Raw genomic sequence first — 22,631 nt, 5'->3', positions numbered from 1 at the left:
GACATCATGAGGACGAGTTCCGTTTCAAGCACTTGCATGGCAAACACCGTCCCGACCACGATCACCATCGCGAGGCCGCCGTAGCCGATGTCAATGCACGGGTTCCCGAGCGTGTCCATGGCGGACGGGATCATGTGGATGAATGCCGTCGCAATCACGACCCCAAACCCAAACGAGTTGAGCATGGCGATCGCGGCGCGGCTGTTGCGCAGGCACGACACGTACGAGCTCACGACGGGGAGCAAACTGCCCAAGATGGACAGTGCGAACACGATGAAGACGGCGGCGATGTGCAATGTTTGGTCGTAGTCTTCCTTGTCTTCAATAATGCCGCATTCCATGTGGTCATCATGGTCACCATGATGGCCATGGTCGCCGTGGCCGTGAGCGGTGGCCCCCAGGACCAGCAACGTCGTGGCAATTAGCGCTTTCGATCGGTCCATGATCTGGACAAAGGACGAATGTAAAAGTGACCAAAGATCGCGGAGGTGGTCTGGGCGGCAGCAGATAATGGGTGACCACCTGCTGGTGGGTCCACGAATAGGCTCGACGAGTACCGGGAGGAACAGAAGGCGGCGGGAGGGGCGCCGCTGTGGTGGGTATGCAGCGTGGTATGCAACGGGTGGCCTGCGGCGGATGGAGGGGGTTCGTATTTCTGGGTGCGCACTCTGGTCGCGCCTTCCCTCCTGTCTATACCGTGCACGTCGCAGTTGCGCTGCGCGCGCTCGAATCGTGTCCGCGTCGCGGAGATATGCCAACGCGAACGCAAAGTGCCGTCGACGTCAAACCCAACGTCGCCACGTCCATGCCGCCGTCGGATGTCCCCGTCGGCTCGGCATCGCTGCCGTCGGCGACAGGGATCGGGCACTTCGTTGTTGATCCACCACAATCCGTCGACGTGTCGACTCGCGCGCCTGTCTCCGACGTGCCTGCCACGGGGCGCCGCGAGCTTGTGCCCTGCCGTTGTGTGTCGGGCTGTATGCATGCACCTGTTGGGTTGCCACGGATCCGAGGTCGCTTATGAACGTGCTGCACAAGGCTTTCGTCCCAGCGCACCGGTTCATGTCCCTCCGCCTTCGCCACGGCTCTGCGGCGTGGTGTCCAGCTCGGCTGCCGTGGCGCCAGCACCGTAGGGGAGAGTTGTGGCTGCGGGTTGTGACAGTTTGGTTCACTTCCCACGATCGTCGTGTCGGGGTCCATCTTGTCCAAATGCATTCGGATTGGATAAAATTCATCGACTTTGACGTCGATAGCGTGCAAAAATCTTCTTTTTAGCCAATCCCCACACATTATCGCCTTTTTTAATGCCGCCGAACGATTTAAATCCAATTCGTGGACGATCCGTGGGAAATGCGTGACGAGCTGCTCGTCCAACAGCAAACGTGACGGTCCAAAAATGATATCGCCGTTCGCAAGCGGGTGCCATCGCGCATGGATGCTCTGCGACGTGGGCGAAGCCCCACGCGAGATCCTTCGCGCCATTCGTTGCATCGGTACAAACTGTGTAGTTGTGGTTTTTGCATTCGCACCCGAGATAGCCCGACGAATCCTTTCCATCGGCGCAGCGGGACACAACACCGCCCCGTGACACGGTGTCACAACGTAGATTACGTTTCCCACAGTGTACTACCTTTGTCTAGATTAGATTGTTGCGTCCCTCGAAATATTTAAGGTTTTGGTTGGGTGGCATCGGATATATCTTTATCTCTCCAAAACGTCATAACGTGACAAGGAAAAATATATATAAAGCGGTAGCAAGCACGTGCAAAACACAACGCCTAGGATTCAATGCGACGACGAATGGGACCGAGTCGGGCTTGGGATGCTGCCGCCGTTCGAGAGCCACGACCCGTCTCGATTTGAAATGCACCGATCCTTCCACAACTCGGTCGTGGGTCATGCGATATGTGGAAAATGACGACTCACCCCATGTTCGAAACCGGACACGTGCCGTTGAGATATGACGATTGTGAATTGCCCACATCCGATTATCCAAACTGGACATCTTGACTTCCCATTCCAGGAGATTGGGAGGGGAGGCCGGAGCAGTTTGTCTCAACAGAGCGCTGGCGACAGATCCGTGTTTCGACAATCTCGCCCGGTCGACATCGTCGTGGTGTGTGGCGCACGCCGTGCAAGCAATCAGGTATACCAGGACGCGGCAGCATGGCGTCGTGCCCCACGGCCCAAATAGTAGCAGTTCGTAGCGGAACGACTCGTCTCCCTCGTAACATGAACTCACTTCCCTTCCGACTCGTTGCGATGGTTTTGCTCTTTACCCTCTTGCGATCGAGTTCAGATTGACATGCGATAGTGCCATGTGGTGCCGATTCGCCTGTATTTAGTGTGATATCCAGTCCATGATAGATTGGTATTTTTGGGATTGGCCCATTTTCGAATAAATCAACTGAAGAGTAACAAGACCTTGCCATGGCGAGTTTGTAGAATTTCCTCGGTCGCGGACTGGTCAACGTGACTCGACGAGGTATTCCTTTATATCCATGGGATCACGCGCCGAATATCTTGGAGTTTGTATGCACCGACGAACTCGAGCTGCAAAGACGACGATCCAAAGGGAGCCAGCCCAGTAACGTACCTGGTTCCATGCCGGCAGCAGCCGTCGTCAGCCCCGCTTCCGCGGCCAAGCGGCACCGCCTTGAGCCAGTCAAGTCCAAGAGCTGCGCCAAGGAGATCGTGGATCAGGTCGAGTGGTCTTCTTGTTCCTACATCCGTGACTTTATCCTTTGTAGGAAGTCGAACTACTCGGATGCGGGTTCTTCCACACGCGCATGGCCATGTAAGGTCTCGATCAACTCGAGCTCATGAGGAGACTTAAACTCTCTATTCGTGAAACGTAGGATCCTCGGCCTTGGTAACTCGGCCGATGCGGTGGAGATCCTGTCCATGGGGTACATCATTGGGTCGTTCGAGAGCCCGATCGAGCCATGGGAGTCGAGTCTTGTGACGTCGGCAGTGTTTCTCGGCATGTTCTTCGGTGGCATCGTTGGTACTATCATGGGAGACAAGTGCAGTCGTCGCTTGCTCATGATGGCGTGTCTCGCGGTCAACGGCGTGTCTGGTCTTTGTGCTGCGTTGAGCCCCACTGTGCTGTGGATGAGTTTCTTCCGCTTCATTGCAGGTGTCGGCATTGGCGGTATCGCCCCCATGTTGTTCGCCGTGTGTCTCGAACACGTGCCGGCCAGTGCGCGGGGCAAGTACATCACAGTCATCTCGGCGTTCTGGATGGTGGTAATTGCCCTGCTTTGCCTTGGCAGTCGCTGTGGGTCACTTCCTTTGCCACGTAGGGCTCGATCTTCACGGCTTTGCTGGCGTGGGTTATGTTGGGCTGCTACTGGGGTAAGGAAACTTTGATGCATGCAGCTCCCGATGGCGATGTTTGGGCCGACTGTGACGGTGAATGCGCCATGTTTTTCGCTGCAACTGCCCTGCTACCTTTGGTTGTTCGCACTTGCATGTGACTTTCAGTTTGACAAGGACAATGCCCACTTCATGGGCAGCCACGTCGGCGACGCTGCCGCCCCCGTTCATACGTAGCTTGCTTGGTCTCCACCGATTCGTGATGCCGATCACGTTGGGCTGATGGAATGTTTGCTGCATCACGTGTTTCACCTCACCCCCTGGAACCCACCTGATTTTGATGGAAAGGCACGACGATTCGCATCATGAATGTTTCGTGGCGGGCGTTCAGTGTCGCCGCCTCGATGCCCGCGTTCTTGACGTGCGGGCTCATTTACTTGTTCGTGCCGGAGAGCCCTCGGTTTCTCGTTGCCAAGGGCAAGTACCAGGAAGCGTCCGACACCCTCACGTTGATTTATGCGATCAACGGGCGATCGCGTCTTCCCGACTTCAGGTTCCTGGACGTCATGCATCCCGCCGCCATTGACGCGTCCGATCCGTATTAGCGGCCCGGATGGCCACGAGTGGGTGGACGAGCAATCGAGCACCCGCCTCCTCACGGCGCGCCACGACTCGATGCAATGGACCGACCGGCTCCTCCTCATGTTCGACTCGCAACCATCCGTCGTCAACTTGAAGCGGACTACGATCTTGCTGCTCACGTCGACATTTTGCCTGAGCTTTGGTACGGCCTTTCGATCGCTCGTTGTGCCAAGGGCGAATCATGGTTGGTAGGCTCGTATGGGATTTCGACGTGGGTGACGCGGGTTTTTCAGTCCATGAATGTGCACAACCCGTACGCGAACGACATCTTGTATGCGGTGGCGGCGCTGCCGGGCAACATCGTTGGGTAGGCGCATCTGTCTTGAATGCCAACGATGCAACGGCTGTGGCAGGCTGTACCTGGTCGACTCGTGGGGTCGCAAGCCCTTGTTCGCGTGGACGCTGTTCTTGTCTGCCCTGTGCGGCATCTTGTTTGCAGCGGATGGCGGCGACAGCTCGACCTTTATCGTGTTGATTTGCTGCATGTTCCAGTGCACGACGGCCATGGCATGGATTGGAGTACGTGTGCCAACCTCGTCCAGTTGCAAACTCATGCAGTCGTTTAGTACGATGTCCTCTCGGCCGAAGTGTATCCGCTGCACATCCGTGTGTCGGCGCTGTGTTTTCTGAGCTCGACAGGTCGGTTTGGTGCAACGCTGGCCCAAGTCGTGAACGGGTTCCTCATGGGCCCGCCGCCGCACATTGAAGCGCTTCTCCTCATCACGACGGTCGTCATGGCGATGGGTGGTGTGTCTGTGCTCTTCCTCGACGACAATGTCGACAACCAGGGCGGCATGAAGCAAAAAACGACCGACCATGGCGAGTCCATCCGACTGCTGGCATAAGCAGCGACTCCACGACGCTGTCGACGACGACGCGACTACTAGACATGATTCTACAAACACGATTCAGCTTGTCCAATTCACACTCGTTCGCGCATGCGTTTGGTGGATCGAGTTCTCCAAGAGCGTCCCCAGCGCCTCCTCTATGCTGCACGCATTGTCAAGCAGTGCGTGTAATGAGCTTGTATCGTAAGCCCACCGTGAAGCGAATGGAGGATGTTGCCTCGACGCACGTCAGACAGAAGAGCAACCGACATTCCATAGCCATGGGGCGTGACTCTGATGGCGCTGCAGCCACGAATCGGTGCTGCGTGGAGAAGGCATGTACGCGCTGGATACATTGGAGACGAGTTTATGCCGATGGAAGCGAGTGGTGGGGCGGCGGCGGCAGCATCGCGTGCCGTGTTCTGGTTTCGTTGTCACTGGATCGTGCAATAATCTTGTGTTCAGGTAAACACGAGAATTGGATTGGATAAAACGGCTTCATTTTAACCAATTGAATCGCTTGACGACTTCTGGGACGATATTTTTCCACGTCAAGCGCGAAGATGCCTGTGACGGCGACATATCCGTGGGTCGGTGAAGTCCGAGCGGCCGTGGATGCGAATCCGCATGCTGTGCGTCGCAAGCGCATGTGCGGATACGAGTTTCGACCAGGGGACATGGCGTGGAACTGCCGTCAGTGCCAGAAAGACGAAACGTGTGTGCTCTGCCACGCGTGCTTCTCGGCGTCACATTCGAACCTATCTCACCATGACGTGACGTTTTACTACACACAGCAAGGGACGGGATGCTGTGACTGCGGCGACGACGAAGCGTGGGATCCGGTCGGGTTTTGCGCAGAACACAACCCACCCACAGCGAATGCGGGTGACGTGGACATCTTAACGTCGGTGCCTCCGCACCTGCTTACCATCGCGCAGATCGATGTGTCCCGCGATGTACAGACCTTGCTAGGCTACGTGCTTGGCCGCCGCGCCGGATTCCAGCGGGTCATCAAAGCCGAGGTCCCTGGCGCTCTCGCTCAACATCCATCCTAACACACGCAGTGTAGGACTCAGGATTATTTGACCTGTGGCTCCATGTCACGGAAACTGCGTCCATTCGAACAGCCCCCGAGAAACTCACCCTTGTTCAGAGGAACATGTCGCCAGATAGCGTGTTTCACTGGCTGTCGACGCTCGACAGCGCGAACGTGTCAGTGTTCAATGCCGGGGATCCCGTCGTGTACGCCGACGTCGTGGGTATCCTTGGTCGGCTGACCCATTGTGCGCTGGCAAGCGATGTCCTGTGTCGACTCGTAGCGCATGAGGTACACGTGGCAGCTTCTTGGACGATGCTAACTCTCGGGACGACGACTAGATGACACATCCAAAGGACCTGCTGGGCCACGTGATCCGTACGGAAGCGCTGCTGCCACAACCCGAGAGCAATGCCCTGCACACGCTCATCATGGCGCTATTGCCAGACCCAGCATTCAAAGAAGCCTTCGCCATTGCGTTTGCCGAGTCCTACCGGTCTGTGTTTGCCAAGTATTTAAAAGGCCACGGTGCGCCTCTGCCGACGTGTCGGAGGACTTTATTGCCCAAACTCTGTAGGCACTCCTGGCCAAACGATCCTTGTGCTTGGCGTTCAGTTTTTGAACCGACAGTCGTTCGTGCACAAATTGATTGCCGACCATGAGTTGCTGGACGAGTTGCTGGGTGCGCTCGAGGCCATGTTGCTCAGCAACGCGAGCAACGTGATCCCCTGGTCCGATAAGGATATGTCTGACTGCGTGGACGAGTCGTCAACGCATCCATGGGATCAACTGGCGCTGCGCATGCTTCGTTGCAGTGGACCCGACTCGACGTCGTCAGCCACGACACAAGAATCGGGAGACTCGGTGGCGTCCCCTCGCAGCACAAACGAATCGTCCGTAGTCAAAGCGGACAGCAACGCGACGTCGCTGCTTCCGCTTCCCATTCTCCTTCACGTCGATGGCCCGCCGTTTACCACCCACCGGTATAGCCAAGTCCTCGTGGACCTCAAGTATGTGTTTCAGATTCCGCACGATCGGTTCCTCGCGCGGTTCGCCGCCTCGTTCCGCTGGCTGTGCCGACTCTTGGCCCGCATCCAAGGCATGGGAGCGACGTCCCGCATCCCGACAACGAAGGACCATGTGCTTGTGGACAGTCGGAGCTGGATTGGTGAGTGCTGCGTGCGCTAGGGGACTCGCTGAGACTGTGTCGGGTTGTAGTTTATATTGAAATGTCGACGCTCGTGCAAGAAATGCTGTCGGCGCTCATCTTGAACGTCGTCACGACGGAATCAACCCCGGGCCATGCGATCCGCGGTCTCGTAGGGCCGATTGTCGAAGCGCTGTGTCTGTGGCTGGCTGCCATCAAGGCATACTTCCCGCAGCACGTCGGTCGGGTTGGCGCGCCAGACGTCGTTGTCGGCGTTCATTATCCGCTGCACCACGCTCTCATCCTCGTCCTGCGTGGGGCAACGTGCTCTCCCGCCATGATGGACGCATTCAATGCCGCCGTCGATGCGACACTTCCCCACGGTCCATCGAATCCCCAAGGCGCATGGCTCCGGCAACAGATCGTGCTCCCGATGCTGCGAGCGCTCGTGTGGGATGCTCAAGTGCACGTGAACTTGTGGCGACGCAATGGGTTCGGTGTCATGAACCACAGCATGAACTACGGTGAACCGTACTACTGCATGAAATTTCGAGACTTGGACCTCCTGGGGCTCCAGCACGCCGTGGCCATTTGTGGCGCTGACGTCGTGGTGCGGCTTGTCTTGGATCAGTTCGACGTGGCGCCGCTTGAAGTTCGAGGTGCGCCACGAATTCCCCTCATGGCGACGCCCTGGTTGATATGCTGGCAATGTTAGATTTCGACGATGCCATGCTGGCGGAGTGCTTCAAATTGTTGTGCCAAGTCGCAACGGAGCTTCCCCTCGGCACCCCGTCGCTCCACGCGCGGCTCCGCCGGCTGCTCATCCAGCGACTCTGCAGCAAACCCAGCACCCACTCGGAACTGTTCAAGTGCGTGGCGGAATATTGCGCCGTCCACGAAATTCACGTCGCGCTCTCGTCGCTGTCGCTGGACGCAGCAGTCAAAGAGCTCACCAAGGACGTTGTGCAGCCTCGGCAAAAGGTGCGACGGCCACTCGTTCGTGTGGGCTGACCGCTGCACTTAGGTGTACACCCTCGATCCCACACACTTGGAACTCTACGACGCGACATCGATCCATTTGACTCGAAAGCAGCACGAAGCCGCGCGGTTGAATCGGCTCGACCACCGCACGAATGTTCTCAAAAAGTACGGCCCCCCCTCGACGTTTTACCCGGCGGCGCCGCCGCCCCTGCACATGACCGAAGGTGCGTCGTCGGTGGATGGGATGGACTCGATGGCATCTGGTTGTGGCATGTCCGAGTAGGCCTCCTCCCCCACTTTGAAGCCGCGTTTTACCTGATCCTCCGCCCCGAGATCTGTGCAAAGCTTGCGGCTGTGCTTCCCCGGCTAGACGACGTTGGGGCGAACCTGGCGACGATGGCCATCCATCTCTTGACGCTCCAGCTGTATGCGTTGCGGACGGCGCTGGTACAAGCCCCCGTTCCCCATCCATATTTGGCAAAGTTGTGTTTTTTTAGGACCATCCCACCTTCCACGAGCTCGGGAGGGTTTTCCTCGACTGGTTGCCGTCGGTCGTGCCGTCCTTGGTGTCGTTGAATCCATGGGCACGACCGAGTTCTGGTTCGTACAGCCACACGGACCACGAGCGGGGGCGACACATTCAGTGGATTCTCCACGAACTCTCAATCTACCCGCCGTTCCATGCCCTCGTGTACTCGCCCGCTCTCGCGTCGTTGTCCCCGACTGTTGTTTCGACAGACGCACCCCATCACGCAACGCCCCCGCCGCGCCATCGCGCGCAGCAGTTGGCGCTGCTTCGCATGGAAAAACAACGCGCCAAGTTCCTCGCGAGCCTCGACACTGCAGACGTTGGCGACGATGACGACGGCACGGCATGGGAGCCGTGTGCGATGTGCCACGAAACCGAGAGCGCAACCGAGACAGAGGCATCGTTGTGCTTTGTCGGGTATGTGCACCCGTCCGCGCTGAACGTGCCGGCGATCCACTCGGGAAAGAAAACGCCATGGGAAGACATGCGACGAGAAGTTCCGTTGACGATGCAGTGCTGCGGGCATTGCGTACACATGGGGTGCTGGGACAGCTACTTTGCGACGCAATTTCAAAAAGTCATTACCGGTACACACGTGCCTGTGCTGCCGCACGTGACGATGGAAAGCGTAGGAGAGGCGTACCTGAATGCGGTGGATGTGAAAAAAGGCGAGTTTTTGTGCCCGCAATGCAAGTCGATCTCGAACGTGTTGGTGCCAGCACGAGTCGACTCGGCCGTTGTCGGCCACGAGCTAGACCCGTTGAACCACGAAAGGCATCCATCAGGTGGCGACGCCTTTGACTGGGCATCGTGGTTGCGGCCCCCAGCACACGAAGAGCCAGCGGCGCGACCGCCACTGGATGCAGTACGTACCCATCGTCACCCCCATCGCAGACCCAACAGACTCAAGGAGGTTTTCGTAGGGACTGGCCAAGCTCTGCATGTCCATCCATCGAGTGGCGACGGGGGCGATCGAAAAAGCCCACCCGAAGCGATACATCGCCACTGCGTGCCATGCCGTGTTCACGTCTCGATGGACCGCTGCCATGACCAACATGCCGTTCGACAAGATTCAACCGCTCGTCGCGGCCGCCAAACACCTTCGCCATCCAGACCTGACACGAGAGCACCGACAATTGCTCGCCCTCGGACAAGTTCCTGACTCGGCTGGCGACGCTTTGGTCGATACCCACACGCTGACGCACGTGCAAAAGACGTGGCATTCGGTCGTGGGTGCCAAGCCGCTCTTGCTCCACGACCTCGGCTCGGTGCGCTTTTCAAGACGAATGAAGCGGCGGCTAACGTGCTGTTTAGATTGTAGCGAGAGGGGTGCTGTTGAGCGACAATGCGCTCGACGCCGCGCGGTCCGTGCAACTCGTCGCCCTTGCATTTGTTGTGCAGACCACGTTGTGGTTGCTCTCGAACGCGAGCAACCGCGTTCACATGTCGTCGACCCAAACAAGCGATCCAAGTGGCGATAGCCCCACCGACTGGTTCTTGCGAGAGTGGTGCGGCGGCGAGTCGAAAGACATGGGCGTGGCTGTGCTCCGCCACCTGACAGGGCAGGTTGCGACGTTTGCACCATGGCCAGACGATGGGACCGACTGCTACACCGTGCTGGACGGGGTGGCGATCGAATTGCGCCCATTTTGCAACGAAGCGCGGGCCATGCTCGGCCCAGCGACTACTACCACGTCGTGGCTGTGCCTGCCACGGTTGCCGCAGGTTCTCGTGCACCTCGTGCACACCTGGGTGCAGATCTGTTGCACGACGTACGTATAAAGTCGTTTGACTCATGCGAAAATGTTCTTCTGCACCCTCATGGGCCGACTGCAGGTACGACGCGATGCAAGATCCGTTGGGTGTGCTGGCGCAATGGCGGCTCAAGAACAATTGCGTCGACACTTGGACGACGGTCCTGCGCCAAGATTTGAATGCCGCCCACGTGCCCTTGAGTGCGCTGTGGTACCACCACCATCGCACACACTTTCTGCGGCATCTCCCGTCGGCCTACAACTCGTTGTACCTGGATCTGACCAAGCAAGTGTGCCCCACATGCAACCTCTTTCCCGCTCGCCCCGCGCTCTGTTTAGTGTGCGGCAAACTCATGTGTGCCGCGTCGTCGTGTAAATCGATCTCGCCCATGTCTGTCTCCGGCGCATGTATGTCTTGTGTGTGTGTGTGGCATTGTCGAACCCGTGGCATCGATCCATCCATGAACGAACGTGTCGTAGGCACGCTGCACGCGCACAAGTGCGGTCGCGGCGTTGGAATGTTTATGCTCGTGCTGGAAGGAAAAGTGCTTCTTGTGAGTGGCAAGTTGGCGGCGTTTTACGGCTCCAGGTACGACGTCGGTCGGATATGTTGTTTATCCGTGCCTTGTTTATTGTGCATGGTAGTCTATACGTGGACGAGTACGGCGAAGGCTTTGGCGAGTCGCACTCGATGGTGACGTTTCGCGGACGGCCGCTGTTTCTCGAGACGAATACCCGGGACGCCCTGCTCGAGCTGTGGGCCCAGCAGCGCGTTCCTCTGGCCATAGTCCATGCCCAAAACATTGCGACCCATCTCGTTCCCAACAGTCACTATTGAAAACATGTACTACCTAGTCCAGGAATCGTCCCATGTCAACCTTTGCGCCGCTTCGTCGTGTGTATGTGCTGAAATGGCGAACCCACTCTGGCACTTGCCATGCTTCATGCCGATCTCGCAATCGAATTCCCATCATCGTTTAGGCAACTTTGCGCGTGAGCCCATTTTGGAGGGTCGGGTGTGCAGTCCTTTGTGGATGGCTGCCCGCGCGGAGGCATGCCGTGGCTTCGTATGGCCCTCTTCAGTCCTTATGCATGCGATCGTGGATTGTTTCTCTCGCGAGATGCGGCCACGACGTCGGCGAGGGTTCGCTGCGCAAGCTGCCGAATGCCTACCTCGGCAAACTCGAGGCTGACCGTGTGGGCTGGGTGCACCAGGGTCAGGTACAACGCGGCTCGTTCACGACTGCCAGTACGTCGCAGCGCCGTCGACGATTGCCCAGCCATGAGCTGGGTAATTTCATGCATCGGAAGCTCTACCGCTGGTCATGACGGCGCAAACGCATAGCGTCATCGGTTACCTCGGACTCCACCAGTCTTGAAGCGACTTTTCCCGATGAAGATGGAGCGATCACCGAGCCAGAGCGTTCGTTCCTGGGGCAACCCGCGACGGGAATTGTGCTTTAGAACCGAAATTCCTTGCGCCATCCACAGAAAACTTGGCTGGCGGTGCCCGTCGTCCATGAGAGAGGGCCCGTCCATTGACTACAACCACATCGTGACCACGTTCAACGGGTCGTTGGCATGACGTACGCCTGCCAAGTCTGGTTGATTCCACGCCCACTCGACATGCCGGAGAAAACGTTGCCACAAATCCCAATGCAGGCTTCCCACGGGGCGACCAGCTTCGTTCGTGATGCACGTGGCATTGCCCTGTGCGTCGACGTCATGCTGCTCGCGCATGGTGGTGTTTCGTTTTGTCTCTGTACCTTTGTGACCATCAAGAGCTTGGACGGCGCAGCGAAGAACGTCCCGAACTCTTCGACGCACACGCTCACGTGTGCCAGGGCCAAATGGGTCGTGATCGTGGCCGGAGTCTGCGGTACATGCACTGCAGGGGGGGCTACCCAAAGCCCAAACGGTCCGTAGATGGGTGCCACGACCATCGCGAGCACGTCGAGCGCGACTTGTTTCCACTGCAGCACGGTTGTGTACAGAATTAACATCGTTGGAACACGGGTGGTGAGATGGAGGGAGCCGAGTGTCCAGGTGGACTCGGCATGCTGCTTGGTGGCCGCGGCTAGCGCGACGTGGAGCGCCGGACGGGTAGTCGAGCGCAGCCAGGGGATGTCAGGGGTCGAGCTACGGCACTGGATTTCGTCGACCCGGACTTGCAACGCATCGGCTTTCGCGTTGTTGCATCGTCGACATGTGACATGGTGGAGGTGCATGCTGAAGGAAGTTTGCGCGGTCTGGCCAAGTTGGATCTGGCCAAAAAGAACAAGCGACGTGAATCGGACGGTCGTCGCAAATCCCGAACCTCGATGTGGATGGCTGGGACAGAGACAGCGACTGTATCCAATGCAGGCGGCGGCGCGTCTGGCACGCCATGGGCATGTCCAGGCATGGGCGGTGTGTACCTAGACACAGTGGAGCACTCCTGGCAGACGAGGCCATGCTGTTATACCACGACATCCACGTGTGTTGTACGTCTTGATGCAATTGCTCGACATGCGTCCGGACTGCCGCTTGAACAGCGTCGCCGTCGACAAGGCCGTCGTCGTGGGGGAGGAATGTTGTGAGGACGTGCACGTGTCCGCTGTCCTGTGGCAGTGCCACGTCATGTCTGGAGGGTTCGCTGGTCGACGTGCACGGTGGGATGGCCAGCGACGCCGTGGCACTTGCTTGGTGCAAGTACGGAACGATCCATTTGTCGTAAAGCACACTGCGCGACAAAACGACATGAACGGCGCCGGACAATTAAATCCGCTTACATGTGCACGACGTCTTCATCCGGTGTGCCATTCAGGTGAAACTCAAACGACTGACCAAACACGCACGCGATGGTGGTGTTGGCTGCGATGCAGCTGCAGCACGATGGGGATGTCGTGTGGCGGTGGCAAGGAACGGGAGGTCCATTGTACGGTCGGCCACGGGTGCCCACCTCGAGTTTGTTCAGGGGATGGACGTGTTCGCACATCGTTCGACGTACTTTGATGTGGAGAAAGGCCATCCCTGTGTCGAAAAACGAGCTGTGAACGCCACCGTCGCGCCAGTGGCATTCCACCACCGTCACCACGAGCGCGCCTCGCGCTTTGTTGTGCGTGTGTTGGGCTACATTACGAACGTGCTCTTGTTTCCTAGACATGTTGACATGTGCGATGACCGAGGCCGGTTCGTTGTGCCAAGGATGGGCAAACGGATTGTCGATCGCAAGGGCAGTGAATCGCGCACCTTACCGCAATTGCTCGTTTGCAAGCAGGCGAAGTTTGGCGGCGACGATCGGTCGAAAGCACGCATCCAGGTACAATTGCCTCGACCACAGGCGCTGCAGTGTGGTGACGGCATTGGCGGTGTGGAGCTCACTCGACAGGTCGCGTGGAGCCGACTGGACGGTGCTCTGCATTCCCCTCACGCCATAAAGGCCACCAAACACTGCATTCCCAAAGCACGTCACGGCACTAGGTAGGTTGTCTACGCAGCGCCAGTTGTACAATTTCTTCATGAAGCATAGCTGTCCGTACGGAGCGCAGCAGTCATCACCAGCGGCACCGCAGGGACGTCGACGCCGTCGACGCGAACGCGCTCAACATGGTTGAAAACGTAGCCATTCCTATACGCGACGAACGAGTGAGACTCTGGCCCAAAGAAAATGGCAGTGGCACAACCACCGTACTTGGATGCAAATGGCGTTCGCTCGATATACGGCTGAAGGGCGCGACGAACTGCCGTGTATTGGAGCCCCACGAGAACGAGGTTGATCGTTCGCGGCCACGACGGCCGTTGAAACACCGGATCATTCTGTTGAAGCAACGTGGCAAAGATCGCATAGCGCCACCACGCGCGGGCCGTGATCGGTCGGTGGACGGGTCGAAAGCGGCGGTACAAGCTCGCGCGTATGGCTGTGTCCAGGGTGTGCAGTAGTGCGCAGAGCGCTTGCAAATGCGTCAGCGACAAATTGACGCGGACCGGTGGTGGCGGCACGGACACCGTGGCTTGGACCTACCAGTTAGGTCAAGAGTGTTCTGCCTCGACCTCGCCCATGGCGACGATTCGACCTGCATGGAGCTCTCGTGAATCGCGAGATCGATCTCCACTCTCGCAACACACACAATGCACTATTTCACCAGCGGAATTAGCCTCTGGCAGTGGGTTTGCAGGCATGCCACCAACATGTGTGGTCACGTCTGCAGCGTCAACTGCAGTGGTTTGGTCGTGGCTTGGGCTATCCTTTGCGTGTCGCCTGGATTCTTCAACATATAACGACGCATTTGCGACTTGAATCGACTTGGAAAGCGCAGTTGGATGTTCTGGCAGCCTGACAAGCGTGCATTCAGCGACATGTAGCTCTCGTCACGACCGCACTGCGTCGCCATGAATTACGTGGACATGCTCTTACGGTGCATCGGAGGGAGTTGGGTTGGGCTTGTTGGCCGGCTGGACTAGAATCGCGTCGAAGCGGACGCCAGCGCTAGTCGCCCCAGCTTCAACCCGGACATGCACCCTCTCGAGGCTCACGAATGCACAAAGAAAGAGTTGAAGCCAGCGACTGGCGCCGCCATGGCTCGTTGGTGGGCTGTTTACTGGAAGTCGACTGTTTCGAGAAGCGTCCATGTCGTCGCGATCGGCAAGCAAGCGCATCAGCCAATCGATTTTCGCCTGATGGGCGGCGTCCATGTCGGCCAGGACGTCTGTTGTTGTAATTGGCGTAGTTAGCGAAGATGGTGTCCCCAAAAGGATTGTCACGTCTTCCGCCTGCATCTACGGAGCACTTTCAGTCGAATGTAACGAACGAGACAAGGCTCGCCAACATGCAAGGGTTGGTTTGAGAAATGGGCGGCGACAAAGTTGCTTCGCAGGTGGCCAACGTGAATTCTTTTCGGCTCGAGCGGCAACTGCAGGGACTTGAATGTATCTACCAGATAAACATGACCACAACACTTCAAACCAGTTCGATCCCAACGTACCAAGCTCGAGTTCGATGTCAGTGAGCGTGATTTCGCCCGAGAGTTCGATGCGCAGGTTCTACATCCTCATTCTATTGATGCCGCCATTCACTCAAACACCGCACCTGCTTTCGAAAGCCCTTGACAAAGCGGGAGCAGAACTGCTGCACGAGCGCCGCGACCAGCCCTTCCAGCACCATCTTGGCGACTCTACGATCTTGGCTCAAATACGCATCAATATCGAACGTTGCGCACCCCATGGATTGGAATATTCGTTTGATATACTAATTTGTATAGGATTTTGAAACATAATACGCATGGATTTCTTTCGGTGATGGGCATATCGGATTGGCTAAAATGAAAGGGTTGCATTGTTTTGATTGGGGAATTACCGGCCCCACAGAATTGCATCAAACCTCTTTGAGCATGGTCCAGTACGTTGCGTCCGTGGCCGACGTGGCGGTGACCGCTGCGAGTCTGCCCAAGGTGCTCGTGATCGGTACGAAGGAGACGACTGGCTTGAGGCTAGCGGAAAGCATTCTCACCCACTTGAACTGTGGTGCGTCTCCTCCGCCAGCGTCCATCGCGCTCCTCACGCACGCGGTGTCAAAACTCGCCCCCGGAGCCGACAGTTCGGCCTCGACGCACTTGTACGTCCCGCTTACCGATTCAGTCCTCGTGAGTGTCGTTGTGGCACAGCTCCCCACCGCTGTCTCGCGCCACAATGTGCTTGCTCGTCCACACGCAATCAGCTCGCTCGTTCGCTCGTATGCGAACGACACATCGACGTCATTTGTCGTTGGGCTGGCGCTCCCGGAACTGTCTTCGACGGCCTGGACCGGTGGTGTCGGTGTGGCCAAGGGTGTGACCACGTACTACGACAGCAAGAGTGGCGGAAAGTCTGGTCAGAGTGGCGTGATCATGGACGGAGCGTCGACTTGCGTCAACCCTGATCGCATCGTGGTTGTGTTTGACCACGCTGTGGACCCCGCGACGTTGTCCCTCCTGAACGCGACTGCGACGGGCATTCACTTGACCCAACGTCTTGTGGATACGCCTCCAAACCAGCTCAACACGGACACGTTCGTCGCGGAAGCGCGCGCCGTGGCGTCCCGAGTACACGCCGAAATCACGGTGATCCAAGGCGACGAATTGAAGACGAGGGGCTTTGGCGGTATCTACGGCGTTGGGAAAGCGGCCGCGCACCCGCCTGCGCTCGTCGTGCTCAGTCATTATCCCTCTGACGAAGCCAAGGACAAGAAGAGCGTCACGTTGGTCGGCAAAGGCATCGTGTACGACACGGGCGGATTGAGTTTGAAGACACCGACCATTATGGTCGGTATGAAGTACGACATGGGCGGTGCTGCCGGCCTGCTCGGCGCATTCGAAGCGGCCGTGACTTCCCGTCAATTCAATTCGCGTCCGTTGCACGTCATCCTCTGCCTCGCGGAAAACGCCATCGGGCCGCTGGCCACGCGCCCGGACGACATCCACACGCTATACTCTGGCAAGACGGTCGAGGTGAACAACACAGATGCGGAAGGCCGCCTTGTGTTGGGCGACGGCGTCGCATACGCGACCAAGCACTTGAACCCGTATGTAATTCTCGACATGGCGACGTTGACGGGCGCCCAGGGCATCGCGACCGGTGCAAAGCACGGTGCCGTCGTGTCCAACAGCGCCACGTTGGAGGACTGGATCGTCCAGGCGGGGCGCGCGTCCGGCGACTTTGTCCACCCCATGCCGTACGTGCCCGAGTTTTTCCGCCAAGAGTTCAAGAGCCAAGTCGCCGACATGAAAAACATTCCCGCGACCCGCATGAATGCCCAAGTGAGCTGCGCCGGCCAGTTCGTGGCGAACCACTTGACCGACAACTTTGAGGAAACGGGACTGTGGGGCCACGTCGACATGGCGTACCCTGTCGTGGACCAAGAGCGCGGCACCGGCTTTGGGGTTGCCCTCGTCCAGTCGATGCTGCAGCTGATTGAATAACCTGCCGCTCACGACGTCAACCTAGTCGACTGCACCAGCCATACCATTCGCTCTCGAATAGTACTAGTTGTACGAGTTTATCTCGAGGTGGCTTAACGAGTCAGTCGTCCAGCATTGCTTCACCCCCGTCCGTTGCGCCATTGCCACGACTTCTGCCAACATGGTGGAGCGCAGCTCGCTCTTGTCATCGTTGAGGTAGGCACGGCGCGCCAACCTCGCTTGCGTGCCCAACGCGATTCGAACGAGATACACGTGTGTGCTCGCGACTTCGTTCCACGACAACCCCGTGGCGTATTTGCGAGCTGCTGCGGGTGGCGCTTTAAACACGCGGGTTTGACGGCCCATGCTGAATCATCCAGACGCATGATGGCCAACTCCCGTGCATGTTCTGTGAGGCGCTGGTCGCGCGCGAGATCCATCCTTGGTCGCGGAGGCTTTGGCAACGTTGTGGCTGCTTCGACGACGACATGCGGTGTTGTAGGGAAAAAAACCTCCAGCTGCCACACGTCTGTCGTCGTGCTCTCTACGCATCACAAATCGTGTCGACCTCGGTATCGCTTGAACCCCACCCTGCATTGTCGGTGCCTGCCGCAGGCCACAACGACCCCTGGACCAATGCATTCAAATCACATCTGCACACACCACAGTGCGAACCCACTGCCGATGTGCGGCCAACTCGACGCGTTGGACGCACCTTGGTTGCGCAAAAAGGAAACCTCGCTGTGGGGCGACTGCCTTGACCGCCATCGTCCATTCGAGACACTGCACCAGATTCCCCAGCACAGGTACATCATGCCTCATGTCTTCCGATCTGTCGGCTGTGGCGCACCTCCCCCAACATCTCCCCTTGAACGAGTTGCCGCCAGTGTGTCGGTGGTTGCCGGCTGCTCGCTCATGATACAGTGTGAGCAAGGACCAGGATGCCCCCGCGGATGCCACGGGGTGGTGTCGCCTCGGAAAGTTGAACCGCGCCTGGCTACAGTGCACTTGTGGGTTCCAAAATCGGGAAAAGCCCCGTCCAGATTGGACCAGAAAGCAGCCGCGACGTTGTGCGCATAGAGACGACTCCACGTCCCACGCGACCAACTCAACAGACGGAGCTCGCCCTGCCCTCGAATGTTGAACCACATGGATACATTGCCGACTGTCGTGTCGCCGAGGAGCGCCACGTTGTCTAGCCTTGGCACCAATTGTCCGCTCTGCCCTCCGCCCTTGGAGTGGCTTCGCGTTCGCCGTGCCAGGTCGACATGGCTTCATGTCTGCTCGATGCGGGGACGACGCTCTGGGGAATTCTTGAACCACCACAGCCACACGTTGCGGTGGCTCTGCCGAATCCCGTTCAAAATAGTTGCTACCGACGACGCAAATGTCCGACAACTCTTGCGCAGATCTACGTCCTCCATGAAACCTGTCCAATTTGATAATAGTGGACACGCTATGCTCCAGATGGTTGACCGAACGATAAGGGTTTTCCGGACCGCCCCTGGATCAAGTACCTTTGGCCAAAACCAGGGCGAGGGGAGCTTGGCAGTGGTATCGTACCGTCAGCGCCGTGCAAAAGTGCCGCAATGGCACTGGTATTCGTGCGAACGTCCAAGCATTCGTGGATCGCTCGTTTTTCCCGATACCTGTAGAACATGATTCACTGTGTAATGTGATCTATTGGCGCGTTTCAATTGGAATATATTGGGACCTGCCGTTGGGTTTTTGTGATCGATTTTTGTGGAGCCAAATTGCCCGACGCTGCTCTCCCCATGTAAAAACGAGCTCGATGCGTTTGAAACGCGGCGTCCGTCGGCTTTCTCGCGAACCGTTGTGGGTGACGTACGACACACGCGTGCGTTGGGGGGAGGATGGTGGAAGGCCATGGCAAATACTTCAGCGACGAGGTGAGCGCGTGTCCCTTCGTTACGGGGGCGGCACAACGAGGCCATTGCACCGGCGAGGTATCGTCGATTGGACCGGGTTGTGCGGACGATGTGCTGTGTGGACACTATAGAGGTCGTTGCCACATGGATCCCAACGCTGCATTTTTGTGGTTTCTTTTTAGTGGATGCCGCGCCATGCTGCGCAATGGCCTCCTCGTTCGAGTGAACTCCGCGTGACGTCACAAGCATCTCGACTTGGACGGCTCGGGACACCACTCGAGACGACCGCTCCTAGGACACCCATCCCGCCGCCCCCGTGGTGTGCGAACTCGAATAAAAAAAAAGCTCTCTCGACATCTGATCTGGACAAATGGCAATTTGCCCCATGAAATTTGGGGTTTCCATGCCATCCGATTGGACGAATGTATGGTTGGCATATCGACCCCACGAGAAACAAGCTGCGGACGCCGCGGAGCCGGCGACGCCCCCCGCGAGGGATCCCGACGCCACACCCAAGCGAGTTGCAGAGTACGTTAGACGTGGCAGCAGACGCCTACGAAGAAGCAACGAGTGCTTGTCGACGCCCTCGGATGATGTCGAGGGAGAGGAGCAAGGGATCAGGACAAACGCCGTGAAGCGCCCCTCTCCCTCAAATACACGTGGCGCGTCATGTGTGGGAGACGTGCGGTGTTCGTCCTTGCTATCGGCGCGTGTCTGGACGACTGCACGTCCTCGCGAAAAGCGCAAAATGTCGCCGCTGTTCCGGGACGCGTCGAGCTCGCGTTGAAAAAGGCTCGCAGGTGCTCCAACCCGTGGCAGGTCGTGCATCGGGCATACCGTCGCGGCCATCCCGTGCATTCGGACGACTGGCCCGCCAAGGCAACAAAATCCCACTCAAGGTCCAACTTGCTGCTTCATATGGAAGAGCAAAGTTGAAGTTCAAGGCCGGGAGATCTGGTTCTGGCCAACCCCTCGCTGCTCCTCCCCCTGCCGTGCTCACTTCTGGATTTGCCATGGCGTCGACGAACACCAACCACCTCCTGCAAGAGCGCGTGTCGTATATCGCGTCGATCACCCCCGCCGACACCAAGGACGCGGACGGGTTCAAGGATGGCACGACGCCCCTCGACATTGAAGGCGGAGCCCTCCGCGAAGGCGGCGCGCTCGACTACACGTCTGCTGAAGTGATGACGCTGATCTTTCAATACGCTGTCGTCGGTGTGTGTTACGGCGGTCTCTCGAGCATGAAGTACCCCGTGCTTACCATGTTCTTTCGGCTCGAAGCTGCGACGCTCAGCTCGGCCACAGGTCTCATGAGCTTGGGTTGGTCGTTCAAGGTTTTCTACGGCATGCTTTCCGACTGCTTCCCCATCATGGGCTACAGCCGCAAACCGTACATTCTGCTCGGGTGGATTTTGACGGCGCTGTGCTTGGTCATCATTGCCGTGAAGCCGACGGGCGACGCCGTCAACGATGACAGTTCGGCCGAAGACAACAAGACCGCGCAATCCAACGGGTCGCTCCTTGCGTTGCTCTGCGCTGTCGCATGCTTTTGCTACATCATGGCCGACGTCGCATGCGACGCCATGGTCGTGGAATACGCCCAACGTGAACCCGACAACGTCCGCGGCCGCCTGCAAGCCACGATCTACGGCACCCGTTTCTGCTTTCAAGGGTTGGCCACGGCTGTGTCTGGGTTCGGCATGAGTTCGGCGCGTTACGGTGGCGAGTTTTCGTTCGACATGAGCGTCAACGCGTTCTTTTGGATCCTTGCTGTCCCGGTCTTGGTCAACATTCCGTTGGTGTTTTTCTTCCTCAAGGACCGCAAGCGCGGCGCGATTCACTTTGGCGTGTACTTCAGCGAAGTGTACGGATTGATCCAGAAGCGCGCGGTGTGGCAAGTCATGTGCTTTAGCTTTTCGTTCAACCTGTTTTCGTCGGGCATTACGTCGTGGGCTGGCAGCTACATCCCGGTCTACTGGGCCAAGGTCGAGCCCATCAACAGCTCGATTGCCGGGATCCTGTCGTACATGCTCATGGCGTTGACGCTGTTTGTCGTGGGCAAGTGGGGCACCAACTGGAGCTGGCGCTTCATCTTGGTCAGCACGACCTTGACCGCGAGCGCCATTGACGCCGTTGCTCAGTTCCTCACCATCTACGACGTCGTGCGCAACCAGTGGTTCTACTTGGGTGTGCCGCTCACCGAATACGTGCCGCTCGGCATCCAGTTTGTCATTTCGACGTTTGTGATTGTCGAATTGGCCGGCGACGGCAACGAAGGCCTCATGTACGGGCTCCTGACCACCGTCGGCAACTTGCCGTCCGTGTTTGGCTCCATGATCACCAACGTGTACTGCACGCAGCTCAAGGTGTCCAAGGCCGACATCAAGACTGACACGGACGAGGTCCGCAACCAAGCCGCGTACTCGTACTTGATTGTGTACGCCACGACCATCGTCGCATGCATGTGCACGCTTATCTTGCCGCCCCAGAAAGCTGCCGTCAAGGAGCTGTTGACCAACGGGGGCAAGTACCCTATCGTCGGGACCTTTGTCATCATCGCGGTGTTTGGTGTGCTGTGTGTGTCGGTCACCGCCACCTTGATGTCCATGTTCGAGTCGACGCAGTGCTACATCTTGGCCGGTGGCTCTGGCTGCGATTAAGTTGCGTATCTGCTTTGCGTTCATGCTGTAGCACTGTAATACATCTTTCGTGTTTTGTTTGAATCGCTTTGCCCCCTGGTCGACGGAAGCGAACCCCCATACCGAAGGCAAGTGCCAATTTGACGTGGGCTGGCGGACGTGTACGAGTGAGTAGTTGGCTGCAAGTAGACTATTGTCATCGACCACGTATGTCAGGATGGCGAATGGCCAGCCGCCATTGCACCCCACGTTGCCACTCTCGACGGAGCAACTCGTCACTTGCTGCTCGGATAGGTCCAGCAGCTCTTGTCACGATGCGTGCGCCGGCTCCGCGGCACCCACGGCCGAGAACGCCCAGCATGACACGCACTGCATTTGGTCGCGCACGGGGTTGATGCACTTGGCAGTGGTCCAGTTCATCGACACCACCTTGACGTTGCTCGCGTTCAAGGCGGCCATGAGGACCGCGCGGAACGCGCTTCGACGAAGGCACCCTCCAAGGTCGTCTCGAATACAGCTTGCGTCAACAGAGCAAAGGGGTGGTTGTGTAGTCGAACGTGGTTTCGCGGTTGATGTGACCCTGGTCTCTTCGATCGCGAGCTTGTCGTACCTCTGGAACGTATCGTTTTCTACCTCGAACGGGCTCGAGCTTTCGATGGCGCGGGGTAACCGACCCCACACGGCAACGGCAGATCCAAACGCTTTGACCCCACTTGCTCCACTCGGCGGGCAGCACGGAGTGCTTGGTGGCGGACGCCAACTGGTACACCATGACGAGGAGGTCGACCGCAAATCCCTCGCAATTGTCGCAGACCAGTGACACTTCCGAATGCTGCGACATCGAGAATCTTGACAAGGTTCGGCGTCGTGGGCAGCATGTCTGTGTCAACAAGGGAGCGCCGACGGAGCCTCCTCGAGATCGACACACGCAATCGACGACCATGCGGTCGGC

At 58.0% G+C, this 22,631-nt stretch overlaps 7 protein-coding genes across 9 annotated transcripts in view; 4 read left to right on the top strand and 3 right to left on the bottom strand.

Moving 5' to 3' along the window:
• The window catches only part of H310_12956 (hypothetical protein), a gene marked incomplete at both ends in the record, with an annotated part of 1,065 nt that extends 622 nt beyond the window's left edge, over positions 1-443 (bottom strand). The window contains one exon of the mRNA XM_008880260.1: positions 33-443. Within this exon, the coding sequence (XP_008878482.1) occupies positions 33-443 (411 nt within the window). The remainder of the gene's footprint in view (positions 1-32) is intronic.
• Positions 444-2,409: 1,966 nt separating this feature from the next.
• Positions 2,410-4,881, top strand: H310_12955. 2 transcript variants are annotated; one of them, XM_008880258.1, is made up of 10 exons: positions 2,417-2,485; positions 2,530-2,703; positions 2,751-2,797; positions 2,859-3,249; positions 3,306-3,357; positions 3,667-3,871; positions 3,924-4,102; positions 4,153-4,267; positions 4,314-4,479; positions 4,527-4,881. In XM_008880258.1, exons 2-10 carry the CDS (start codon positions 2,605-2,607, stop codon positions 4,803-4,805), a joined length of 1,533 nt encoding a protein of 510 aa, XP_008878480.1. In that variant the 5' UTR covers positions 2,417-2,485; positions 2,530-2,604; the 3' UTR covers positions 4,806-4,881. The 2 variants fall into 2 exon arrangements, with proteins under 2 accessions (XP_008878481.1, XP_008878480.1); XM_008880259.1 differs by having other exon boundaries at positions 2,410-2,703.
• A 450-nt stretch (positions 4,882-5,331) lies between these two features.
• On the top strand, positions 5,332-11,428 carry H310_12954. 2 transcript variants are annotated; one of them, XM_008880257.1, is made up of 15 exons: positions 5,332-5,809; positions 5,857-6,114; positions 6,165-6,351; positions 6,401-6,991; positions 7,042-7,629; positions 7,686-7,951; positions 7,995-8,175; positions 8,235-8,398; positions 8,449-9,067; positions 9,113-9,345; positions 9,404-9,748; positions 9,795-10,252; positions 10,317-10,642; positions 10,715-10,823; positions 10,880-11,428. In XM_008880257.1, the coding sequence occupies exons 1-15, from the start codon at positions 5,351-5,353 to the stop codon at positions 11,070-11,072; spliced, it is 4,977 nt and encodes a 1,658-aa protein (XP_008878479.1). In that variant the 5' UTR covers positions 5,332-5,350; the 3' UTR covers positions 11,073-11,428. The 2 variants fall into 2 exon arrangements, with proteins under 2 accessions (XP_008878479.1, XP_008878478.1); XM_008880256.1 differs by lacking the exons at positions 10,317-10,642; positions 10,715-10,823; positions 10,880-11,428 and having other exon boundaries at positions 9,795-10,316.
• On the bottom strand, positions 11,321-15,377 carry H310_12953 (hypothetical protein; the record flags this gene model as incomplete). Its single annotated transcript, XM_008880255.1, has 17 exons — positions 11,321-11,547; positions 11,593-11,776; positions 11,825-11,944; positions 12,001-12,498; positions 12,552-12,651; positions 12,699-12,956; positions 13,006-13,175; positions 13,224-13,371; positions 13,471-13,705; positions 13,756-13,844; positions 13,908-14,233; positions 14,290-14,349; positions 14,405-14,549; positions 14,631-14,992; positions 15,043-15,146; positions 15,199-15,256; positions 15,303-15,377. 17 exons carry the CDS (start codon positions 15,375-15,377, stop codon positions 11,321-11,323), a joined length of 3,159 nt encoding a protein of 1,052 aa, XP_008878477.1.
• Positions 15,378-15,588: 211 nt separating this feature from the next.
• H310_12952 (hypothetical protein) lies at positions 15,589-17,304 on the top strand. Its single transcript, XM_008880254.1, has one exon. It carries the CDS (start codon positions 15,604-15,606, stop codon positions 17,167-17,169), a length of 1,566 nt encoding a protein of 521 aa, XP_008878476.1. The 5' UTR covers positions 15,589-15,603; the 3' UTR covers positions 17,170-17,304.
• Positions 17,305-19,963: 2,659 nt separating this feature from the next.
• H310_12950 (hypothetical protein) overlaps positions 19,964-22,631 on the top strand; it is a 4,581-nt gene continuing 1,913 nt past the window's right edge. The window contains exon 1 of the mRNA XM_008880252.1: positions 19,964-22,168. Within this exon, the coding sequence (XP_008878474.1) occupies positions 20,051-21,700 (1,650 nt within the window). The 5' untranslated portion in view covers positions 19,964-20,050 and the 3' untranslated portion in view covers positions 21,701-22,168. The remainder of the gene's footprint in view (positions 22,169-22,631) is intronic.
• H310_12951 (hypothetical protein) lies at positions 21,989-22,520 on the bottom strand (the record flags this gene model as incomplete). The annotated part of the gene is made up of 2 exons (XM_008880253.1): positions 21,989-22,308; positions 22,388-22,520. 2 exons carry the CDS (start codon positions 22,518-22,520, stop codon positions 21,989-21,991), a joined length of 453 nt encoding a protein of 150 aa, XP_008878475.1.

This window comes from Aphanomyces invadans, assembly GCF_000520115.1.
Source record: "Aphanomyces invadans strain NJM9701 unplaced genomic scaffold supercont1.45, whole genome shotgun sequence".
NCBI lineage: Eukaryota > Oomycota > Saprolegniomycetes > Saprolegniales > Verrucalvaceae > Aphanomyces > Aphanomyces invadans.
This window is presented reverse-complemented; position numbering and strand designations above follow the sequence as displayed.

Bases quoted from the DNA above. Each gene is read 5' to 3' on its own strand.
- H310_12952 (XM_008880254.1), top strand. From the start codon at position 15,604: ATGGTCCAGTACGTTGCGTCCGTGGCCGACGTGGCGGTGACCGCTGCG.
- H310_12955 (XM_008880259.1), top strand. From the start codon at position 2,605: ATGCCGGCAGCAGCCGTCGTCAGCCCCGCTTCCGCGGCCAAGCGGCAC. The intron at 2,704-2,750 runs GTCGAGTGGTCT...TATCCTTTGTAG, and splicing joins CCAAGGAGATCGTGGATCAG to GAAGTCGAACTACTCGGATG. The intron at 3,250-3,305 runs GTAATTGCCCTG...TTTGCCACGTAG, and splicing joins TCTCGGCGTTCTGGATGGTG to GGCTCGATCTTCACGGCTTT.
- H310_12954 (XM_008880257.1), top strand. From the start codon at position 5,351: ATGCCTGTGACGGCGACATATCCGTGGGTCGGTGAAGTCCGAGCGGCC. The intron at 7,952-7,994 runs GTGCGACGGCCA...CGCTGCACTTAG, and splicing joins TTGTGCAGCCTCGGCAAAAG to GTGTACACCCTCGATCCCAC. The intron at 9,346-9,403 runs GTACGTACCCAT...AGGTTTTCGTAG, and splicing joins CGCGACCGCCACTGGATGCA to GGACTGGCCAAGCTCTGCAT.